This window comes from Adelges cooleyi, unplaced genomic scaffold (genome assembly GCF_023614345.1).
Source record: "Adelges cooleyi isolate 19-005CV unplaced genomic scaffold, UGA_ACOO_1.1 ACOO_flye_CR_arks_rails_tigmint_CR_PRNA_23, whole genome shotgun sequence".
NCBI classification, from domain to species: domain Eukaryota; kingdom Metazoa; phylum Arthropoda; class Insecta; order Hemiptera; family Adelgidae; genus Adelges; species Adelges cooleyi.
This window is the reverse complement of record NW_026095893.1, coordinates 16,320,889-16,347,067: the sequence shown is the minus strand read 5'-3', so window position 1 is coordinate 16,347,067 and position 26,179 is coordinate 16,320,889. Positions and strand designations below refer to the sequence as shown.

Sequence of the window (26,179 nt, the reverse complement as noted above, 5' to 3'; positions counted from 1 at the left end):
TAAAAAAAATGTATTTTGTTTTAACAAGTTATCCTGTCCGGAACGTTTCATTAACATAGAAAAAAAAAATTTTAATCTACTTACTTTTTTTATGATAGCTAAAAAGAGATTTAATTGTTTACGTTTCAAACGAAAGTATTGTTTAATTTATATAAATAATATTAAATTGGTTAAAGTAAAAAATGTAAGTTTTGCAGGAACTTGTTTTCCTGAAAGGCCATAATTAAATTCTAAAATCATAATACTAACGTTCAAAAGTATTCAGCCTTGGTAAATTAAGTCAGTATTTTTGTACACCTACCTAAATAGTTAATACTAACTGAATCGCCCATTGCCAATTTATTCTTTGTGTTAGCTAACTTACCTGTAAATTGATTGTACAATTCGAGAAAAATATTTTATTCCAGAAAATTCCATTCAAATACATATATTAGATGATCAAATTGAAAATATACATAATATAGATCATTTTTGATCAATAAACTCAAGTTTACTGTTAACTACTGTAGTTTACCAGGTTTGTTGCAGAGCTGAGAAGATATTGGTTTAACAGGTTCTTTTTTCACTTGTGTTAAATGACTTCACAAATTGAATAATTAAACAGATCGACACAGTGATTCCATTGTAAGGCAAAACGGACCTTTTTCGAAATACACATATTTTTTTTTAGTAAAAAATTTGGGGGTAATAAAAACAATATTTTCTGTTCATGTGTCGTATTTTGTCAACATTAAACATCATTTGGTTATTAATATTTAATATTATATTAAACCCCATTATGTTTTTTTTTTAATTTGCAACTGATTCGACAATAACATTCAGCCACTATTAAGCTTGAGTGTTATTAAGGTTATAGCCAACACATGGCGCAATTTCAATGTAATCGCTAAAATTCAAAATAATAAAAGGGTTAGTTTAAGAACTATAAAATAGTCATCAGTATTGATTGTGTGTGAAAGGGCTGGTAATTTATGATTCACTGTGTATTGAAAAAATATAAGTGTAAATTTGTTCAAGAAAAAAAGGAATGATTGTGTAAAAAAACTATAATTCTAATGAAACATTTGTAGAAAATATACGTATAGACCATAGATTGTTTCATAAACTGAACATCACATTTATAAAAAAAAAAAAAATAATAATAAAACCAATTGATAGAAAGCCATATTATTATTTATAAATATAACCATTTAGAACTTTTTAACATATATTGATATATTATCAGTTTAAACGATTATAAATGACAATTGACAATACATACAAACTAATCGAGGTCCTAAACATGATAAACTTAACAACATTAACAGGTAACATAGAATTTAATAAGTTAATGTTTCATGTGCTCGAAGCAAGTGTATTTTTCAACAATAATTTACTAAGTAGTGTTAAAAAAAAAAATATATATATATATATATTATAATGTTATGGATTGCAGTAGGCATTTTTAATGCGTATTCATTTCACTAATTAAAACGGAATGATCGTATCACCAACTCTTAAATAAAAAAGAAACAAAACTTCAACAATCAGAAAAACCATAATAATAATAATAATAATATTTCATGACATTTAAACAATCATTGCAAAAATAACAATATTTAAAATTATTAATTTTTTTTTTTTAATATATATATTTTACGTTTTAAAATAACTTAAGTTTTCTATTTACATGTACAACATCATCACAGTTTGTCGTAGGTACAGGCTGTCTTTTACATTTGCCTATCTGGACGGTATTGGCTCTAGGAAATCCAACTCTAGCTCGTGCTCTAGTTGACTAATGGTACTGTTTAAGGACGGGTGGGGTTCACCGGTGCTCAAGGCTGAAAAGAACGGATGCAGGTCTTGCAGCGAACGTGCTGACGAACCGGTCGGCAATAATGTATCAGGATATGCTTCTATTGGACTTCCGTACTATAATTGATTAAAAAAATAATACATTAAAAATATTCAATAAAAAGTTGACTGTATCAACGAAGTCACAATCAATTTTTGCTAAAAAATACATAACAGGCCATTACATTATTCCCATCTAAAAATAATTTTTTTTTTAATGCTATGGTGGAGAATGCACATCAACCTAATAAATGTCTCCGTAGAATAGTCTGGCGCGATTTTGTTTTTTTAAGCTCTTGTAATAAATAGATTGGGTTAATTAAAAAAATGAAAAACACATTATTTTTAGGAAATTAAAATTTGAATAACTTTGTTCCAACATTTGTATCGATTATTTAAAATATTGGAAATTTTTTTAAAAAGTTGAACTTGTATAGGCTATAAAAAAACTGAGATAGATTAGCACTAGACTAATCTATGGGGACTTTTAATATGTTAAAGTACATACCTCTAACCAAGCACTTAAAATCAAATTTTGATTAAGATTGTTGTCTGCTATTTACTAAATTTTACCTTCGAATCCATTATCCTGGCTATCCTCATTACGTGGGGAACAAATTCTACTGAATTTTGCTCGTTTGGTGTGAATTCCGGTCGCCCGACAAAAGCCCATTTGTACCTAAGCACATAATTCATAAGTGACACCACTGTATATTTTTTTATGAAAAATTAGACAAATCGACTTACATTTGAAATTGAGGTAGAATATCGGCGGGAAGTTGAATGGCGACGCTAAGGAGCTTTACTGCAGCCAACTGTAGCTGTAACCATTGAGGATTACCGGTAGCATGAAGGCCGTTGTTACTATTCACAACCCATGTCCAATCGAGACCCGACAATAGCCGTATATGAGAACTGAAATTCAAAAAACCATGTAATACATACATCTACATAAAATAGTAACTAAACGAAAAGACTTTTTATTACATAATAACTTTTTATGTATTTTTTTTTTTTTATAATCAAACACTATAGTCTAATTAAAACTAATTCAAAAACTTTTAATGATTTCTAACAAAAAAATCTTATTTTTAACAACTATAAATAAAAAACATACAAATAGGTTTTGAAATGAAAATATGAGAGTACACAAAAGGTTTTTGACAGTCTTTCAAGTTCATTAATGTTCTATAAAACTTGTTTTATACAATAATAGACTACCGGCTATTTATACTGTATATACCGTATTGATAAAACAAGTTAATCGATTTTACTACAAACTTATGCAAATTACAATTGACTATGTTTGTCAGTATATAATTTATTATGTTAAAGTAAAACATTTTGCACTCATTGTTATTATAACTGTGACATTTTTTTTTTAACAAACAAATAATAAATTGAACTTCATGCTTTTAATCAAATCACAAACAAATAATCATAAAAAAAAAATCATGCACTATGCTATTTGCTGCAACCATAAGCGTAAATGGTAGATCTGCGATAAAGTAATAATGTAGATAAAATAGTATCTAACTTAACAAAATGTCAAGTCAAACGTTTATAGTACGAAATTAATATGTATATATGAGCGGGTTTAATAATTAGTGGCAATAATTTATTGTAACAATGTACTCATTAGTAATATTAGTTTACATATTACCTTAATACTTTAATATAGTGCAAACAAATTCTTCAAATAATTTTATTTTAGTAATATATAACTGAAAAAGTATTATGTAAATAAGTAGTACGTCAATAAAAACATGTTTGTTTTTCAATGAATTCTAAGGTGTCTACATTTTAAGGGTTAACTCATTAGTTTACTTTCTCTTTCACATTAATTATGAATTGCTGTTATAACTTTTAAACATAAACAATTAAAAAAAAAAATTATTTTGAAATTAACTTTACATTTTAGGCAGTGGCATAGTTGTAGGGTATATGTAGTGAGTATTCACATCCCACATTTCAATGTACTCGTGTATTCAAAATGAGTACCTCAAAATTGTGTACACTCATACATAGAAAAGTGGTTGGTTAGGTTACATTTAGAGATGTTCTTATACCAGAATAAACAATTTAGTTGTTATGTAAGTGTTTGTTTGCGATTTCAATTAAGTTTCGAATAGTAAATTCTATGATACTATATCTGTAAATAAGTTTATTCAATTAGATATTAGAACTCTTTGGATGAGGCTACTAAAATTATTACTCATTTACAAAAAAAAAATGTAAAAATACCGGTAGCTAATTAAACTAATATGTAATGACTACTGACATTGTATATATTTTCCACACACCAAAATTAAAGTTATTGATCAAGGTCAAGTCAATATTTTTTTAATTTATTTTTTTAGTTAGAATGCAATTAATTAATAAATACAATTTAACAACATACAATCGATTAAGTGATATTCTCATTTCAACAATAACAAGTGAATATTATTTTGAGTATGCTTTTATAAAAACTAAAAAGTGTTCTTTTTTTTCCTCATTCGGTGTTTTTTTTTTGTTCATCATTATTAGAACTTACTTTTCTATCGAATGGTTGGCAATGACAGTAGATTTTCTAGAATTTGCTGAACTCTGTTTATTTTCCGCAGCTTGTAAATTATATTTGTTTCGTTGATTCCATTTTTTCCGCCTCCTTGATGATGTAATCACTTTAGGAGAAGTCTCGGCCATATTCAATTCTTCACTGCTATAATAATTAATGGGAAATCAAGGAATGGATACATTGTGGGTTATTGGAAAAAAAGAAACACTGATTAATTTTTACTGGTTTTTCCAAACCATTAGCCTTATTAGTTTTAATTAAGTTAAATTATGTTTTTTTTTTGTAAAAAAAAAATTAGGTAGGTAAATAGAAGAATATCAGTTAAAGACACCAAAAACACATTAAAAAGCAGCGACATTGACTTAACCTTGGTATAATAAGATGTTACGACATTATAATGAATGAAACTACATTAGGACACTCAACATAAAAGCATCATGACAAACCAGCAACAAGCGTACTTAAAACATACCTGGTATTTCTCCTGCAATAAGCCAAAAAATGGAAGAACAGCCAAATGCCCCAAAAAATAGTACAAATGTTATTTTTTGAAAATGAAAATTAGAATTATTTTCTTTTTGAAAAGAATTTGATAGTCTTTAAATACCTGAACTCTTCTGTGTCCGTACTCAAGTTGTGCTCAATGTGAATCATGACTTGAACCATTTCACTAACAATAATTGGCCACATGGAAGTTATGTGATGGCCGGACATCCGTAACAATAAAACCCTGAAGCATAGGAACACTTGAGCGTGGATACCCGGGCCCGAATTCGGCATTCGAAGCGTGTCAACGAGTCTTTCTACAGGTAATAAAGAATATTCAAGTTAAATAATAATGTTCTAGTTTTGTTCAGTAGTGTTGTCCCTAGAGTAAACGCAGTGTGCATCTGCCTCGAGGTACACGTGTACCGTGGCTAGTGTACACAACTACACCAATGTATATACCTTGTATTTCAGGAACATGTTTATGGAATTGATCTTTTTCACTACACAGTAAAACAAACGCTAACCGCTTTAATAATTGGGCTCGCTGTTCGTATTCTTGTTCTCTATTGGAAAACAAATTCAACGAGTTTGCTTGACTCATATTCACTCGACCTTCAACAATCAGAGACAAATTACATACAAAAATCAATTTAATATAAGTATGTATGAAAATTGATATTAAAAAAAATTATAAACATACCCATAAAATCTCTGAACGTCGTTGTATCTTGCGACATTAAATTATCAATAATAACTTTCCAATACTGTAAGCTGCGGTCTTCCATTTGGAACAATGTAGAATCAAGAAGTAACTCCATTGCGTCTTTTTTCCAAGCTTTACGTGTATACTGATAGGTACTTATACTGGCCAAAATTTGAGAACAAGCAAAGAAACTTGGCATATTTTTATTTCTAAATTATACAAGACAAAAATAAAAAAATTGATGGTTTATAATAATATTTAATTATTTAAATTAAAAACATTAAAGTTAACTTACGTATGGTTCCTTAAGTAAGGCGTTACATTGTACATTACCATTGTAAGTATAGTACACACTCTCTCTTTTTCTTGATTACCAAATGTTATATCTAAAAGAGGGGCGAGGAGTTGTGCGAGAACATTTTGGGCTGGTATACTATACTGGGCGTTAGTTCCACTACCACTTCCAACTAAAAGTTTGTATAGTATAATAAAAAAATTAGAAAAGAAACAAACAATGATTTAAGCAATTCAATATTATCAAGTAATACCAAACTGATTATTAGTAATTACCTTTGTCTATATCTTTTTCAGTTATAGCCGTAGATAATTCGTCTTCCCTCACAGACACATTTCTTCGTAACCACGAACTTTGTTCCAAACAAGCACCTGCTATTTGTGAACAACTTTCGACCATCTAAAAAATACAAAATTTATCTTATTAAACTATATAAATAATTATAAATTGTTTTCAATATACCTTTGCCGTGATATCTTGGAGTTCTTTTTGATCTTTACGTTCGACCAACGGAGCAGGAGCTCTGTGTACAAATTGACTTAATACGGACAACAACATAAACTGAGAAGGTGGCGACAGTGTTAACCCTTCTTTCAGTAGTCCAAGAAGTGAAGGCCACGTTTCAGCCAAATAGTGACAGGGAGCAAGTTGTACGTAATGAATAAATAGTTCTAATACACTGACTTCAATACTAATCTGAGTATCTTGCTGACCCGCCTGACAAAAAGAAAATAATTAATACCCTATTAATAAATAAAAAGAATAATTATTCTCACTTGACTGAGAGACGGTTGTTTAACAACTTGATGAATAGTTTGTATGAGAGAATCTAGCGGCATAGATTTTATAGAGCTTAACAACTGAACTAGTATTAACTGCATTTCAGTTGCTTCGGGAATAATCTGCATTAACACAATTAAATGAAATTCAATGTATTTATTGAATTAAAAAAATATTTTATTCTTACCGATGGAGACATAACGGATGAACGTGATCGTCTTTCTTTCCACACAATTGAGAATGCAGTCAAAAAGCTGTTTCCGTGGTGTTCCGCTATTGGGCTTAATAATTCTAATAGCTGACCTTTTACTAACCTAGGACATCCGGCTACATTGTTTTCACTTTAAGAATAAAATATTAATACATTTTAGAAAAATAAAATTAAAACAAGAATGAAATTTAATCATAATACGTACCTCTGTTTACCGGTACACAAAGCTCTCCACAATAATGAGACACTTGCTACTATTCTCGGTAAGCTGGCCAACAGAGATCGCCTGACTCCCAATTGTGGTTCACTTTCGTCATTTAACGATTGATCTTGTAGCTAAAAAGTAAGGAGGAAAACGTTAAACTGGCTAAAGAAATTACTAGTAACAAAAAAAAAAAAAAAATGTAATAATTACGGTTAAAAGAGGAGAGGGTATAAATACATGAACGAGATTGTTGAAAAGTTGAGCTGGGGTATTTGAATTTGCACCAGAGTTTTGATCTAATGGATTATTAAACGGTTGTCCGGTATCAAGTAGACAAAAATGACATAGAATAGTAAGTGCTTCTAGTTGTGTTATCGCATAATCTGCTGGTAATCTACAAAAAAAATGATAAAATTATTAAACCTTATCATTATTTTGTATCCAGACTTTATAAATTTAGTGGCGTAGTCATAAGGGTGTACACATAATGAATATTGTTTCCCCCTGAATTTCATCGAGTACATGATTTTCCTACACACAGTATACACATGTATACTGTATGATATATGTATATGTCATATTGTTGTTTCATTTAGAAACGTGGCAAGGTGAGTACACAAACCGTATACCCTTACGACTACACTACAATAACTAATAGTTACCTCAAATTAACATTTTTGCTACTGTCAGCGTAGACGTCAGCTAGAGTTTCAATATTTGCGCACAATTGACGTACAGTAACAGTAACGACATTAACTAAAGCTGGCCCCAGATATGGTAATGCAGACGTCACAAGTGTTGTCCAGTTGATGTGGGAATGTCTCATACGAGCAGATGGGTGTAAAGCAGCAACTAGTGCGGTTACAAACATGGGTTGCATAGGAATCGGTCTACCAGATAAGTATCGTACGTCGGTTCCTTCGACATTATCAGCAGATATATCTGTGTGAGTATCGGACAACACATTGTTACCTCGATGCCGGCTGTTGTCTACTTCGTGCTCTAATATTATTAACGATAGCAAAAGTTGCAGTAACAAAGCTTGGAACGCTTCGGATTCACGGTTCATCCTACCCTCAATAGCTCCTTGGTCAGTAGGATCGTGATTATTGAATGATAATATTTCAGCTGTAAAGCTGGTTGCTTTGATTTCCGGACCTGAATTTTCTAGTACACTACTCAGCAAACAGTGCAAAGCCACTTTTTGGGCCTTACATCGAGCGAGCAATTCCGCCAAATAACAAGCCAGGCCGCGGCCGCTGTCCCTTACGATGCCACTTAATTCCAAACATATCAGACTTAATAGTTCTACACTGGACATTTGAACTTGACGATTGCCGGCAATGTCTTCTTGCGTAATTTTCGACTGACCCAAATTAGGATAGTAACTTCTTATGTAATAAAGGCACATTGATATAAGCAACTCTAGGTACATGCTGTTTCCTCGATTATAGGGTATTCCAGTCATATCGATTTCTCCGTGAAAACCTCTGCCAAACATTGACTTTCTGTGTCTAGAAAGAAGGTTCAGTATTTGAGATTTCACTGGAACAGAAGTTGTAGCGGCTGCACACAAAAGTGCACGAGCGTTTGTTTTCAACATATTTGTCAATGTACAAAAAGCGTACAATGTCCTTTGGACGTCGTACACTCCACAATATAACAACAAATGAGAATGTATATTTCTTACATTTCCATCGATATTATACTCTGGGGGCGCTATAGAAATATCTTCCTTGATTGATTCCGAGACTTCAGTCAAATCATCTTCTTCTTCGTCATTCAAAGGAACAATGGTTTCATCGACCACTGCGTCTAAAACACTATTAAGTACGTCCCGTATAACAGACATTTCGTCAGATTTAGAAGGGTCAAAATATTCATCGGCTGGTGTTGATTCGTCTGTGTCTATTTTAATTTGTTCATTTCCGCAAAACGAATAACTTCTAACTAAATCGCTTTCATTCTCTAAATTGTAATGACCATTCATATCGGTCGCCGAGGCTGATGTTCGAATATTGTTACGATAAGTTTCGCCATCAGTTACTCGGGCAAATATTGTGTCGGATATTGACGACAGATGTAATAGATCAATAGATGACATCATTGTTGTTGAGTTCATGACTGGGTTAGTTTTTATCGAATCAAGTGATGAATATGATCCTGTTCGTTGTACTGATTTTTGAACATTTTTACTTTCAGGTTTTCTCTTAGGCGAGCGACGTACAGTGTTTTGAACGTTTGATTTAAATCGTTTTATTTTATTCAACATTTCTAATGTGTACTGGGTACTCTCTTTTTTTTCTTCGGAAAAATCTTCATCAAACTCATTGCTATTGGTTACATTAGGATCCACAGAAAATGGATTGACAAAAACAGAAATATTTTGAAGTAGAGACATGTTTTTATGATGAGACTCTGACATTTCTGCTACTGATGGTTCGTACCGTGTCATCATTTGACATTTTTTGACAGTTACATAACGATTGAAGAGATTAGATGAATCTTGATCAGCTAAAGTTGTTATAGCGAAAACACGTTTACTTCGATTAGGAGCCACAGTTGTTGCTTGTTTGCATTTATCAGCAACATGATACATAGTGTTTCCATCAACTGAACTAATGGCATATATTTTGGCGGATGGGTCGGTGGAATTGGTATCGGAATGATCCTGTGCTTCGTTACATTGTGTTGGAGTAACTTTAGCATGAAGAACACTTAATCTTGCTGTACAGGGGTCGAGTAGTAATAATATAAGAGGGTCTACCAGACGGCCAATGTCGCCTCTGTAAAGCGAATGTAAAAGCCAGCTTTCTGCTTCTACTTTTATTGCATTTCTTTCACCCAATTCCAAGTTATCTAACATTTTTAACATTGACCTAAAATCATATAGATAACATCATATAAATACTTGGGACATAAGTTTATTTTTGGCATAAATGCAATTTAGCTTCCACTCCCAAGCAATTTTTTTCTATTTATGACAAATATTTTGTACATGAAAAATACAATATTTTGGTTGCTTGTAACTAGCTTGATTACTTTGCTTGGTTGTGGTTAACTTAAGTTATGAACCAATAACTTAAAAAACTTAATTTTCCAAAAAAAACATTTAAGTTAAAAAGTATCAAAATTAAAATATTTTTGAATTTTTGTTCCTTGCATAATATCAATAAATAAATGTTTCTAAATTCTTGATATAATGCAAAAAAAAACTATTTTGAGAAAACAAACAAATAATAGATAACTTTTGCCTCAACCAAAAACATTAAAATAAAAAAACAAGTAGATTGAAAATAAATTTTTCATAATGTTAAATTATGACAGTTATTAAATTTTTAAGAAAAAGCCAGCATTTTTACTTAAACAAAAGTTAATCAAATTATAATTAATATTGTATTTTTTTTTTAATGTCTTGCTTATTACTTAAAAGTATGATTTTCAATTTCTTCTCATATTGTATTTTTTTAAGTTCTTTATACAAAATAAGATATATTAAAAAAAACATTTTTAAAATTTGACAAAAGTAATTTTGAAAAACATGTAGATAAATGAAAATAAAATATCTTGGGTGTTTAACTGCATTTGTTCCGTATTTCTTTATTAAATACTTAATTAACTTACTTATAAAACATATCGCTAACATTTTGAGAATTTGCTGCCAATTCTCGACCAACATGCCACAAAAGAGAAAACTTCCTAAACGAATTCAATTTATGAAAATCCGAAGCCTTTCTGGATGTTAACTCTTCACCTATTTAAAAAAAAGAATGTGTATACTTTTAGAATGTTATTTTTTTTTATATACAACTGATTGATTTTAACAATGCAAAAATGTGTCACAAATATATTAATTTACTGTAAATTTAATAAAGTTATTCATGAATAAAATGCATAATTGTACATCTGAATGATGTTATTTGACTTAAAATTTATTGAATAATGCTCATCTCTGCTTACCTATACAGTTTTCAACAATATCACTAGAATGTAAAGAGCTCTGTAATAGGTAAAGCAATTCAACGCAACGGACTTGATACAGTGGATTTGCTAAATGAAACCAAAGCCAATGGGCAATAACCTAAAAATCATTAAATATTTTAATTGAATTGAAAAAATTATTTCAAACAAGTTACTCACGTGAAAAACATTTGTGTGATTTTCAATGTAATACAGTTGTACAGGTTTCAACAATGGCAATAGAACTAATGAAACTACGCCGTTTCTCGATTCGTTTGATGTAGAACGCAGTTGCGAACTACGACAAAGAGCCACTATATCCACTAGAGTGCCAATAGTAACTAATTGTAGAGAAGGAGCTGTATTTCCCAACCAACAGCAACACACAATGATTAATTTTAACCATTCAGGAAGTACATTGTTGTCCAAATCTTTCATATCAATGTTACTGATTAGTGACGGAGTGGAGTCGGAAAGAGGAATTGCTTGAAACGTTGATATATCAACAAGCACCCGACAAGCCAACATTACAGGTTTCGTCCATTCAAGGCCAGCACTGCGCTTATTATTTAAAATAGTTAAAGGTGATAGTTCATCGGCACCTTCGTATTCATAGTTTTCGTCAACTGATTGTTTTTGGGTGTTAAGTACAGTTTTTAAAAGTTCTTCTAATTGCCTTGCTCTATCTTCGGCGGTTGCTTGGGGGGACTTCACTTTTAATGCATCCATTAATACTGATAAACCTTTAGTTTCACCAATGTTTGCTCGTACACCATAGACGAATGTGACGAAAAATTTCTCATATTGTTTGACGCATGATTTGTAAATACTTTGTTGTTCCTTATGATTAAAATGTTGTACCATCATAGCAGAATTAATCGAATCACCATCAAATACTCCACTAGTGGTGTCTGAATGCAAATCTAAAGAAGGGGTGTCTGCTACGATTGTTGATTCCGATTGGAGACTTGAAGTGTCTGACGCAGTCCTAGATTTTGGAGATGGCGCTCGTTTGACTCCACTTATTTTTGGCACTTCCACGTTTAACTGAACAATTTTCCCGGGCTCAGTGGCTTTCTTTGGTGGTTCAATAGTTTGATCCATTGAACTGTACCCTAAGTCTGTCTGAGGTAACAAAGTCGGTTGGACTTTAGAGAGTATTTTCAAGAACAGCATTAACGATGTGCTAGCCTGATCCGCAGTCAACATATCACAATGGTCCGTCAACGTACTCGCTATATGGATGAATAGTTCGAGCAAGTGTTCACTAGGAGTTTCGGTAAACGTTTCAAACGAGATAGCATCTAGTAAGAAATCTGTTAACGAACAAATTTCAATCAGGGTTAAGTCACCGCTACCGACTGGTTTGACGGTACCCAACGAGCCTTCACATTCCTCGTCTTTAGTCAGCGACTGACACGCATTAGAAAACATATTTCCCGTATATTCCCATAAATATTTCGGTTCTAAAGAGCTAAATAATAAATTTGCTGATTTGATTAGCTCTGACGATTTGTCAATTTTAGTATCTTTTTGACAACATAAATATAGAAGTCTAAACACCTCGTATAATATATCGTCTAGAATTACAGGACCAATTTCAGTTTTATCTAACAAGGATATCAGTAGTCTGTATGGACGTAGATCGTGAGGTTGATTGCCCGTAGCTTCATGAAGTTTGATTTTAATAGCCTGAAAAAAAAACATGGTATAAGTTTACCTAAAACCAGTGAAACACGTTATTTTTCAATAAGCAAGATCTCTTGAAGTGTTAAGATTTTAACCAAACGTAACACTTATTAACGTAACACGCCTTATTTTTTCTCATACAGAAATAAAAATAAAAATGTTATTAAAATATTTTTTTTTAATATTTAAAAAAATAATTATTTGCAGAATGAATAAATGTTTTAATTATATTTTAACGACATTTATGAAATATTAACCCAGCAAACAATATGCTTAAGTATTAAAAAAAAACTTTGGATTTTGAACATTTACATTATAGCATTAATACTTGTTAAGTATTTTTATTAAAAAACACCTAAAAATAATATTATAGACAATTTTTTATAATTAGAAATAGTAATTGCCTTGTACGGCCATAAAAATAATATAAGGACACAAGTATAATTATTAAAACACTGTCTACAATAAACAATTTATAGTAGGTAATTGTAATATATAGTAACAAACCTGTACAAGTAAGTCTCTGGAATACATTTCAAAATATTTTATAGTAGTGAACTGTCGTGCTTTTCTTAATACTACCAATGGATGCTCTGGACTCAATAGAGTTAAATTAACTTCGTTTCCAAGAAGCCACGCATACAACCGCCTAACAAGAAACAACAATTAGATAAATCACATTTTCGACATAAATCAAAATGTATAATAATCAACAAACGTACCTATTTAAGGACATATCTCTACGAAGTATAGTTACTAAAGATGCTGTGACAAGACGAATCATATCGCTTCTAGACAATTGTGTATTATGCATTGGAAACCCAACTAACAACAAATCTAATCCACTTCTTTGTACTAGAACCATGGAATCTTGTACACAAGCACATATGGCTGTCACCATCGTGTCAACGTTAGTGCCCATGATGTGACTTTGGTTTTCTATTAGTAACTTTCGGTCAAATCGAGATAATACATATAATATTGCTGGGAGTCGGACGGCCAGATTGTTAGCCAAACATTCCCAAAGGTGACTAAAAAATATCCGAGCACCGACACCGGCACATACGTTGTCCAAAAGACGATTCGTCCTGCAAATTGAATGATAACAAAATGTGTATTATAATAAATGTGGGAACGGTGCATATGTTGGTGCTGAAGAATTTCTCAGAAATTATCATAACAACTGTAAGTGTTAAAATCACTTTCAAACAACAGCTTCAATGCGAAAGTATAGATGGCAAAAACAGAAATAAATAAATATTACGTCTTAGGTGGAAATGGGAGGAGAGGGGCCTAACCACCCAAATATTGCTGCACTCTCTCAATTTTGTTTTTGTTTATCTGTAACATTGAATTTAAATAATATGAATAAAGTTTCCTATTGGGGGAAAAAATAAGATAAATTTAAATGTTTAAATTTATTCCTCCTTATAAATAAAATTTCTGCAATAGTGACTCAATTTTGTCTATGTATAAACCATTGTATAGACAATAATTATTGTTATGAAAATCATAATGTTAATTAATATAAACTAATAACTATATTAAATTGTATAGAAATTATTGTGTTTGTACATTGATTTGGCTTATGCTTATTAAAAAAATTGAGTCGATACAAACTTTTGAAAAAAAAAAAACAAAATATTTTGTAGAGCCATACTAGATCTACCTTCAATCAAATTTTCAAATCTCAAAGTTGTTTTCTTGGTTTTAATTGTACATTGGTAGTACAGTTACAATATTCGACCATTTTTCAAAAAGCATACCGAATTTAAGTTATAAAAGCGTACATAGATTTTAAAGGGAAAGAGGGAACTCTTTTCATTCGTGACCTTATGAAGTACCTACCCTTGGAGGACCTGATCTGATCTATAGATACATCAAGAAATCGTTCCTGCGGTTTAAAAGATATCGCTGGCCTAGACACGCAAATTTTAGAATACATTTAAAAAATATCAATGTACATAGTTTTAAAACCGATACCTTTTCAATTTCGCATCGAAGCTATTATAAAATGTTATCATTAATCGTTTTTAACGCTAACCTATCAAAAAAATCAGAGCCTTCCTCAAGGCCAAGTAAAACTCCACTGAGAAAACCGTTCAACCCGGGTATTAATCTTTCGCCCAACGGTACAAAATGATTTTCGTAGATGTTCAAAAGATCTGGCCTGACGTTCATGGCCGCGTAACCCATGACTGGAAATAGTCCTATAACAAACACGTTACGTTAGTTAATAATGACAATTGTTGTCAATGTAATTACTATAATTGAGTCGTTGTATCGTTTATGCGATATTACGTGCTAATAATAATAATAATAATATGTTCGAGAGACAAACCTGCACTATAAATAAAGAGGTCTTGGCTCAGTCGGTTGGTGCCCATACACTTGAATATGATGTCATATGTTTCTAGAGCCTTCAAGTGAACCCCGGACGGCAGAGCGTGATGCATGCATTGTGCTAAACGTTTGCTGATCTTTATGCCTCTCGGGACCACTGGGTATCTGGTGTAACTTAGGAGTACCTATAAATACAAAAAAATAAAACGTCGTTACGATTATACATTGACATTTGCGGGCAGTTTTATATTGAATTGCATCGTCAGTGACATTTCGAGAGAAAACAAAATTGCCGCTAGCAACGACCATATTGCCAAGAAAACACAATTACATTAATAATAAGTAGGGCCCGAACTTGACGACCTAAAAATCTTTAAAAAATACACTAAAAAAAAAAATAAAAATGTTAAAAACGACTAAAAATATTGCTTTAAGAACCTTTATTTAAACTGTTGAAATAAAATTAAATAAATATTTTTTTACGAAACTAAATATTAAATAGTTTAAAAACGATATTTCAAATGAAAACTATACCCCAAAAAACTAGATATAATTATATCGCTTGCGAAATCGGGATCCGCATGTAGACTTTCTAGATATTTCATTTTTGGATAATTAATAAATTTAATTAAAAATATATTTATAAGTATGTTTCAACTTTTTATTTATTTATTCATGATATACAACTTAAAAACTCTGTAGTGAATGAACTAAAGTTAGTAAACTCTTCACTGTACTTCTACATGCTAAGGATTCTAATATGACCCTAAACAACAAAATCCGTTCATCGGTGTCGGAGATCTGCAAGTGGAAAGAAAAATAGCTAAACTTGATTTTTTAAAAATCAAGAAAGTAACCTGATAACGTAACTCCAACAAATGTTTTGGAAATCCAAACCGAAACTGTGCACACACAAAAATAAAAATTATATACAAAATAAAATAAAATATATAAAGAGAATAATGTACCTAATTAAAAAAAAACAAGATTACACATACAATAACAGTCCCAAATTATAACCTATTTGGGTCAATTATTTTAACATACGAAATAGATAATGAATCATTGTGTTGAAAATAAAAACCTCCTCGATTCCAATATTCAATAATTACTATGTTTTAAAAATATGGGAAATAAACTAGAACACATACTTATGTTCAAAATACCATTCAATACGAGCATAATAAGTGTGTTTAATTGTAGGCTTAGAAGATATCGACAAATGTAATTAACGACCTCCTAATTTTCAGATGTATTATTTTGTCACTAAACCATCTCTGTACTCCCTGGGAAATATTTTATAGAACATTTTCTAGTCATAATACATTTCTAGAATTCCTAATTAATACCCAAGTCCTAAATTTATTCAAATTCCCGGTTGAAATACAATGACGTCAAAAGCTTAATACTTAATAAAGTTATAATGATAATACAAATCAAAACTAATAAAATGTCAATAAAGATATTTTTTAATAAAATCGGATATAAAAATGGTATTTTAAGTTGAAATTGAAAAAAAAAAATATTATAGATTTAAGTCAAAACCCTACAAAAATAAAATATATAATGGTATTGAATACTAAAATCTAAACTCAACGCGATGAAACAGTATTGTAACATTATTATAACATAATATAAGAATATTAAACAGTACAGTAGGTATTTGTCATATCATATAGGTAATATTGTCTTTAAAAAATGAAAAAAGTAATAATATAATAGCGACTACGTAATATATTATATTTTATTATTATTAATATAAAACAATGTGTAACATCATCGAAGAAACGCCAATCATTCACTTTTAAAACAATATTGATTTCGAGTTAGGCGTGGCTCCAAATTTTATTTCTAAAAATATCCCATCAAAATCGAGTAGCCCGGTAGAATTTTTTTTGGCAGCGAGGACCTTAATTTTGCCATTTAGCAAGTTGTTAATACACGCGCCAATTTTTAAAAAATTATGAACGCTCTACCAAATATTTTCTGTCAAAAATATTTAACTTTATTAAAATAAATGTAGCCAAAAAAATTTTAATTTTAATAACAAACATTAAATTGTTAGATATAAAATATAACATCTAACTCGTATAAACTACTAATATATGTATACTATTTTTTAAAAAAAATTTTTAGGGATGAAAAATGTGTAGTATATTATTACGTAGACATCGCAAATTGGGTAGTTTGTCGACGACTTCATTAAATTACTTGGAAAACGTTTTGCAGTTGGCAAAAAACCCAAATCCGAACCACCCAGCAAAATGTCGGTATTTACCCTTTATATACGGGGGCAAAGCGGTATGCATACCACAATAAACTTAACTGGGTTGAGCTTTTTTTTTTTTAATAATTATTATTTTTGAATAATTCCAATGTATACAATGTAAATTCGAATACAATTCAATTTTTACCCAAATCACAATAAATAAATAATAACATTAATGATAACGACAGCACTTCGTGCGATGACGGTTTCGATAGCGTGACTATTATAATATTATATACTATATATCTACACTTGGGGTCAGGCCGGTCGACCCTGAAATGTTCTCCAAGTGATAGTTTAATAACTGCCATAATATGACTTTATTATTAATAAAGTATACATTTGTTTACGGCTTTTCGTATACATATTGAATGACATCTAATAATAAAAGGTCGTAATTCAAAAATTTAATAATAAAACAATAAAGATAGCATCCCCAAGATCCGAGTGTGAAAATTATGTCGGTAGTCGAGCGATGAAAGGTCGAATAAAAAAATGCTCGAGAAAGTAATTTGATAAATTGCCAAATTGTCGACTATATGATAACTCTGGGCGGTACCTTGACTAGGGAAAAGGTTTGTTTTAAATACATTACTAATGCAGTTTACAAGCATGTATTAGTTATTACACATTATATGCGAAAACGACGTCCCAGAACGTTGCTAGTTGCTACCATGGTGTGTACGATAATAGTATGAAAGATATAATATATTATACGGGACAATTTATCATAATATCCAAGGTTATTTTTGATAAGAAAAAAAAAGACGAAAAAAATCTGTGGGTGGCGAGAGACAGAGGCAAAGGAGTATAATATTCAATTTCATTTTAGATGTGAAGGCTTGTAATAAGAATCGGTACAAGGTGAATGTTATGTACACTTTTTTTTTGTGATTTACTTTAATGTACTATAAGTAAATTTAAAAAACTCCCGAGCCGTCACGTGCACTTAAAAGTCAACGTACATATCAAAATATAAAACTTATCATACAAGTACATAAAACGAAATAATACTGGTCACGGAATGGCAATTCTGATAAAATATTTTTGTAATGCAAAAAAACGTATTTATTTGCAGGGTGAATGGTTTTCACTTTCCGATAGGAACGTACTTTGAAAGCATTGGCGTTAGTGAAAAATTATAACGCCCTTTAGTATCTAAACAAAAAAAGCCATAGGTTACCAATCGATTTCCTATTACATTGACCCCGCAAAGGCACTGAAAAATTATGTGTTCCTAATAAAATAGGAGCTCTAAACAAACACAAAAAATAAAATAACACACTATGTAGTGCACATACCAAACTATAGAACTATAACATAAAATGTCGTCTATTAAGCGCCTACTCAATCCGAAAGGGACAAAATATCTAGGTAAACGTCAAAATATAAAACAACAACGTATTAATGATTAGTACAAGCTTAATAATTTTTACCAAATTAAATTCTAGAATAAACCAACTTTAAATTACGGCACAATTGTTAAAACAGTAATATTAAAACTAAAATGCAAAAACTTAAAAAATTTTTTTTTTTTAATCACTAGATTCGAATTTGAACAATTCATTTAGGCATCCACTACAAAAAATTATCATTTAAGCATTCAAGTTGAAATATCACAAAAATTATTTAAAATAAACAATACGTTAAATGATTTTTATTGGTGAAATGTAATAAAAAAAAAACGTATTAGATATTTAAAAAAAAACATTTTTAAGTTATAAGTTTAGTCATGAGTCATGACCAAATGTGAGACATAATATATTGCGTGTAAAATACTACGAAAATGAACTCATTGTAGCTCTGTCATTACTGATATGGGAACTTTTGTTCCAATATCTTATTTTTTTCTACGGAAAACAGTACCCACTTACAGGAAATCAAGATTACACTTGTACACACACACACACCTACATTAAATATATATACGTCATGTAAAGGATAAAACGGAGAAGAAAAACGGTACTTTTTTCTTGTTATTTTGTTGAACATTTAAACGCACAAATCGATTGGACTTATTGATTCAATACATAAACTGCTTTAACTTTAATATTAAACGGAATAAAAAAAATAAGCATATTATAATAAAAACTATTGTTAAGTTGTCAATAATACATTTTCAAGTCTTTTGTGTAAACAAATGGTAGCAAAATGTCAATACTAACCTACGGACGATCAGAGCAGATAAAGCGTCCCCCAAAATAAATCAAGGACACACTTTTAAAAGTTATTGTTACGATATTTTATTGTTGAAAACACTTATGATCAGATTTAAGGACAACAAAAAAAAATTCCTTGTTTGCCAATCGCCATTACAATGTTCAAGCAAGAATTTAGTGACATATTTAGTGACTTATTGTAAATATCTATAAAAAAAATTTGTTATACCGTTTACAACATTTATCCTTAAATAATATGTAACATAAACGTACAGAGTATAAATATGAAAAAAGTTAATAAATTATATTGTTACTCAAGTTAAAACATATAAATTATACAAGTCAGTAGCCAACGATGGTTTTTATAGCTCACCATTGAAGGAGGGAGGAAGGGGCGAATTTTAAGCCAAAACAGACTCTTTTTTTTTTTTTTTATAATACGTATAAAATAATTTTTTTTTCAAAATAAATATTTATAAATTATAACTAATAACAATGGGCCGAATTCGATAAGTTCACGTGATAACTTCAGAAGTATAAGATAGTAAACTATCAGATCAACTATCTGTGCTATACGAACGTGCAAATTATTTTATTAAATTATGTTATTTGTAAATATTATATCAATAAACTCTTCCTTGAGAAAATGGAAACATTATTAATACCTAACGAGTGTAAAATTTGTAATAGCAATGTTGTATAAAAATAATTGTTTACGGAAATGTCAACAAGATGAATAACACCAACCACGAGCAAAATATGTTGTATACTCTTTATAGTCCATGTCATATTTTCTGCGTCTTACTATTAACTATTATATTTGTACTATGATTGTAAATAATTATACAAACGAATTTATAAACAATTATTTTCTCTTTTGTTCAACACGTTTTGCTTTGAATATAGTTTGGAAGCAAACCAATTACATTTTGTTTCTATCATTTAAACACTTTAATAGCAGACAATTTATACTATAATGCCTTGCGTTTACATTGTAGATCGATATAGTATTCGTCTGGTATTCCTTAAGTGTACAGGCGAATTCGAGAACATGCGAACTAGGGTCATGCAAAAAATGATATTCTGTTTTTCCAAATAAAAATCGCTTTTGTACCATAAATGGATATTTAGGATTTTAGAATCATCTTTAGTTTACATAAAATATTAACCGCATTATTACAATAAACATTGATATCCATCAAATCAATTAATATTGTCTTATTAGTACGTTTGATAGCTTTTTTTCGTGTGGCTTCGTCATTTTTAATATTTTATTTGCAACAATCAGATATCTTAAGTCTTAACAGAGTAAAAATAGAGTCTGTTATTTTCTTTGACACTGGAAAACTTGTTTCAGATATTATTAAAAAATTTGGTTTTATCTAATAGAAAATACGATACCAACATTTTTCGATTTTTTTATGCTATCAATTACTATGTTAAGACTATCACCACTCTGGAATACCTGTTTAAAATTAATTTGTTTTATTGTAGTGTTTAATATTCATGATTAAGAAGTATTGTATAAAATCGTGGTAAGAATAACTACATACCACATACTAATGCGTAAAATAATAATATAGTATAAATTCAATATTTCAGTATTAAAAACATTATATAAATATAATATTTACCTTGTTAAGTTTCCCTAATGCTGATATTAAGTCTGCCCATTCACTCGTATACTCGAAACTTTTCAGTGCTTTATCAACAGCATTTACATACCTAAAAACAAACACATGCATAAGTACTAAATTTTTTTTAACTACCTTTTTAAAAAGCTACTTTTTTAAATCAAGTTTCAACATATGAATATAATCGGATAATAATGGTAATACTACATTGTATCTTAGTACTAAGTCAATATGAATAATTTCAATTTAAAAAACAATTGCTGCAATTAGAAAAATTATTAATATAACCTTGAAATTTATAGTAAATAATTCTGATTAAAAACAATATAGAAAAGATCAAAACTTCATTATGGTAATGTGCAACATAAAATAATGATTTGAATTAAAATTATGTGTACTTGAATTCTACTGAAAATAGTATGTAAATAAAATAACAGCAAATACTGTTTTTTTTTCTTACTAACTTTTAATCAGTAACGTAACGTTCGTATGCGCTAATCCAACATAATTATCTAGGATTTTAAATGCTTTAGATAGGATAATTTTTTTGTGATTTCTTTATTTAAATATTATATTTTGACAAATGACGTTAAAACAGAGTTGTATATTAAACAAGCTGATGTTATAATAGTCTTATAATTACGATTTTAGAAACTGGTTAAAAATATAAATCATTGAAAAATCAATTTATATAACTCAAGTAGTAGAATAATAGTTAAAAAAAAAAATTGAAAGAATTCTGACAACTTGAGAATTTGCACTTGAGTTTTAATATTGAAAGACCTTCATCATGAAAGCAAACATAAAATATAATGATAAAAAAAATACAAAATTATGTAGGTAATAGAGCTTATTTAATTATTAGAATTATACATATTATTACCATTGAGTTAAGTATTATACAGTAAATATATATTTGAGAGAAGTACTATTTTTCCCCTTAGCCGGTTGCACTTATTTTTTCAACTAATAGTTATACATTATCAGTATTCAAATTGAAAAAAAAAAAACAAAGTAGAGGACCGCAAGTAATATTTTACAATTTTTGTTTGAAACATACAATTATAACACACGACTTTTGGGGAATTTTGTTTTCTAGACCCTCGTTAATGGTGCCCAGGTTTTCTTATAGATACAAACTTGGACTCAAATCACTATAGTGTACAGAAGCAAAAGTTATTATTTCCATAAGAAAACATTGAAAAATTTAATATTTACATTTTTAAATTTGATAGTGTAGTTTTCTATACTGATCAAGATGTATGTACATCTGATGTACAAATATTATAGATAAAAAGCATTAGTTTTTCAATTATAGCGCTTTTTATAAGAAATACCTATAATACGCATATTAAATCCTACTAAAACTGCATACACTGACCACTATGGCGAACTGTTTTCTGGCAGCTGTACAGTGTCTATAACTGAGTACCATTTATTGTTAAATTTACATTTAGCTAAGCAAGTCAATTAACTTTTATCGCATATTTTTAGCTTTGGTGCGGAGCACAGAAGGTGTTTTATTTTTAAACACTGTAAATTGTGCTTATCGGAAACAGCTTAAGCATGCCTAAGATGGTTAGGATAGGTTAGGTCCTTGGAAGGTTTTCTAATAGATTTACTATCCTGGACGGTCATCTGTCTATCGCCGGAGAGAGGTATGGCAGTTCTTTTTACCAGACAGCTTTTCTCCCAGCAAATAAACAGAGCGCCCTTGATCAAACTATCAACAGTGAGCGCCAAGCACACTTAGCCAATTATTCCCCTGATAAATTAGTTTCTAGACAGTGCATTGTGTTTATATTTCTGATAATTATGGCTACGTCATTCCAGAATTAGTTTTATTGGCTTTTACATTCCTATGAAAAATTATTTGAGGGATTCAAAACAGTGAATTTCAAAGATAGTAGAAGAACTTAACCTTTGTGTTCTCATATAGTTCTAGCACTGGATATAAGTTTTATTTCCGTTATTTAAGACACACTGTTAGAATTACTAAAAGTTTAAATGATTACTTATAACGCTATTTCGAGACGATATTTTATAAGTATGCTATTTTTATGGTTGGACCTTAGGCTAAAGCTACCAAACTTTTCTTGCTAGTGGCATAAGGTTTCAGCTCATCTTTATTACATAAATCTTAATACTATTTAGTTATCAAGCTTTTAAATTAATATTTCGACTGCCCCAACGAAAAGGGTCGTATCTCATTTTTTGCAACTTTTCAGGATGAACCAAACAAACATTCAAATTTAAATTCTTATTCTGTTTTCAAACTGATATGTTAAAAACACAGTAACAATTTTAATTTGAATGTTTGTTTGGTTCATCCTGAAAAGTTGCAAAAAACGAGATACGGCCCTTTTCATTGGGGCAGTCGATTTTAAGGTACCAAAAATTAAGTGCTTACTACATATTATTTACTACTTTTCACAAATCCTAAATCTAAATGATAATTAAAATATTTTTTTAAATAAAAATAACAAATATTATATGGTTGTTACAAAAAAATATTTAATTAGGTAAAACTTATTGTATTTAAGATCAGATGCCACGCTAAATAGACCTTTAAATGAAATATGTTTTTATGTTTATCATAAAAATGACTATAAGGAGTGTTTTGTTTAAGTCAATGTAAAACAAACATAAGATTTTATACACCTATATTTTTTTAAGTTTAAAAATAGTTACAGTATCATCAAGATAATATTACAGTATTCTGCTATAAATTCGCCAGCTGATACAACAACAATTATAAAAAATATAATACGGGACATTCAATGTTTTTCCTTTTCATTTGGTACTGTAATAACCACACATCAGTAAATTTCTAATTAAATAGTGTATTTTATTTAGGAATCAGACGTTTTAAAATGTCATCTTCCAAAATTCATAAATCTAAGATGTTTTTCAAGCTATTTATTTATTTAATAATTTATTATTTTATTTATTTATTGAAATTTTAGCATATAAACAAACTAAAACATCTTGATACTTAAGAAATAGCAGCTGCTACATACCAAGATGCAAAATTGTTTTATCATTCTAAATATTATAAACATAATATTTTGCTACCCCTGAATAATTTTTATTTGTCGAAAAGAAGAAATGTTTAAAATTCCAGCCTTTGAATTGTTTTCTCTGTTTTTTTTATTAGTTACAACTGACTTAAAATTAGTCAGTTCAACAATAAACGCTGCTAAAAATGTATTTATAAAAAATCTTTAAACCATTGTTTCTATCAATAAAAATTAACAAAATCAAATAATTAGTAAATCATTTTGAAGGTGAAAGTGTCAGCTTTAAGAATCTTTTTTTTTTAATTAAAAAAAAAATACTTTTGAGTTTTAAAATTAAATCAATTTTAATGAAAAATACATTTTTTATATGTTAATCAAATGGTTAAAATATGGTTCTATAGGAACATTTCTTCTTTTCAACAAATAAAAACGATTTAGGGGTAACAATAAACAATTTTTTGTCTTGGACTATAATATATATATATGAATTTTTTAAGAAATAATATACCATAAGCAATACAGAATTTAGTTTTAGATATTATCAAAAATTAAGTAAAAACTGTTAAATAAGACTTTTCCTATGTTTTTTTATAATATATTCTAAAATATACAAAATTGAACGAGGGGGGACTGAGAACATTATTTTTTTGTAAAAATTGTAGTGTACCCTACTAATTTTTATAAGTGTTGGTTTTTTTAGGGGTAAAATAAATGTCAGGTACACTTTTTTTTTTAGTAAAAACTTCACCTACTTTTTTTCATAATTCGAGCACTGAGTATAGTACAAAAATAAATATCATATAAAACAAAATAGTAATTATATATTTGTATTATGGTCTTTTGTTTTAAGAAGCATTCAATGCCAATAGTAGTTAACAATGGATGTTTTTTGCTTAAACAATATCACATAAAGTAATTTTTAGCACAAACTTTTTAAAAAAAATGAATAATATTACTTGTTAATTTTATTACAAAGTTAAACAAATTTAAACATAACAATGTAAATTTATGATTTTACAAAGTTAATATATAGTTGGTACTGGGTGGATACCTTAAAGTTTGAAATCATTTAATTAATCTTTATCATATTGAGTAATCAAATATTAGGTGTTTTGAGTATGACTCATACACAAGCATTTTTTGTTAATATTTATTAGCCAACATATTTTGAATATGATATAGATATTCCTATTATTTCAAAAGTCATTTGTTATAACAAATACATCATCACAAAGTTGGTTTAATATATATGTATTGGTATTGTTATAATTAGTCTCACTACTTATAACAACTTCAGTGTTCATAAACTCACATGTAAAAGAACACAATGACTCATACAATAAGCACTCAAGATTGTACACAGTGAGTAATATTAACGGCATCAATTTGTGTCTACGGAATAGCTATATAGTACGATGCAATAAATTTACTCACATTCGATATTTTGAATCCTTCATGAGATCAAACTCTTCGGTGGCTATAGTCCCCATGATGAAGACCAGTGATAAATATTCCGTTCAAGGGTTGCAATAGAACAATACCGTTACAGTGTATACGATAATTTTAATAGTGCTCAAACGATATTATAGAATTACATTGTATCTTATTTTGTTTCTGTCTTTCATGTACATTATCAACAACAATTACAATAGGTACGTTTAACAGAAGCACAACACACCATCATTTTAAAAAAACGTAATCAATAAAAAAAACATAGAGTCTTTTGCTGTAAATTTCGAACTGTTACAAAGTAAAATCAACAATGAAACAATAAAATAAAAATAAAATAAATAAACAAACAAATATTAATTTAAACGAATGTTTTTTTTTAAATATAATAATTTAAGATAATACTTAATCCTTCTTATTGCACTTGGTCAGTACTGCTGTACCGTGTATTAGGAATAACTAGTAAACTTCTTTCGTGGTGATTCTCGAGTTGATGACAAATCAGCTGAAAGTTGACTACAAGATAAAGTCCCAGTGCTACCAACTTAATAAATATCGAAGTGTATGAGCACGGAAA

At 29.4% G+C, this 26,179-nt stretch overlaps 1 protein-coding gene across 7 annotated transcripts; it reads right to left on the bottom strand.

Moving 5' to 3' along the window:
- Positions 1-1,151: 1,151 nt before the first annotated feature.
- On the bottom strand, positions 1,152-26,071 carry LOC126836165 (protein dopey-1 homolog). Of its 7 annotated transcripts, XR_007685293.1 has the most exons (26): positions 25,588-26,071; positions 21,134-21,224; positions 15,070-15,256; positions 14,773-14,938; positions 13,451-13,816; positions 13,236-13,377; positions 11,220-12,731; positions 11,040-11,160; positions 10,704-10,833; positions 7,742-9,958; positions 7,290-7,473; positions 7,080-7,210; positions 6,851-7,004; positions 6,660-6,785; positions 6,346-6,600; positions 6,159-6,282; positions 5,884-6,055; positions 5,586-5,797; positions 5,345-5,497; positions 5,004-5,199; positions 4,869-4,880; positions 4,373-4,540; positions 2,584-2,751; positions 2,410-2,515; positions 1,670-1,914; positions 1,152-1,495 (listed from the first exon to the last, which is right to left on the bottom strand). XR_007685293.1 is itself a non-coding variant. In XM_050569332.1 (25 exons), the coding sequence occupies exons 1-25, from the start codon at positions 25,641-25,643 to the stop codon at positions 1,723-1,725; spliced, it is 7,341 nt and encodes a 2,446-aa protein (XP_050425289.1). In that variant the 5' UTR covers positions 25,644-26,071; the 3' UTR covers positions 1,512-1,722. The 7 variants fall into 7 exon arrangements, 6 of the variants coding, with proteins under 6 accessions (XP_050425289.1, XP_050425290.1, XP_050425294.1 ...); XM_050569332.1 differs by lacking the exon at positions 1,152-1,495 and having other exon boundaries at positions 1,512-1,914; XM_050569333.1 differs by lacking the exon at positions 1,152-1,495 and having other exon boundaries at positions 1,512-1,914; positions 4,373-4,537.
- Between the last annotated feature and the right edge of the window lie 108 nt (positions 26,072-26,179).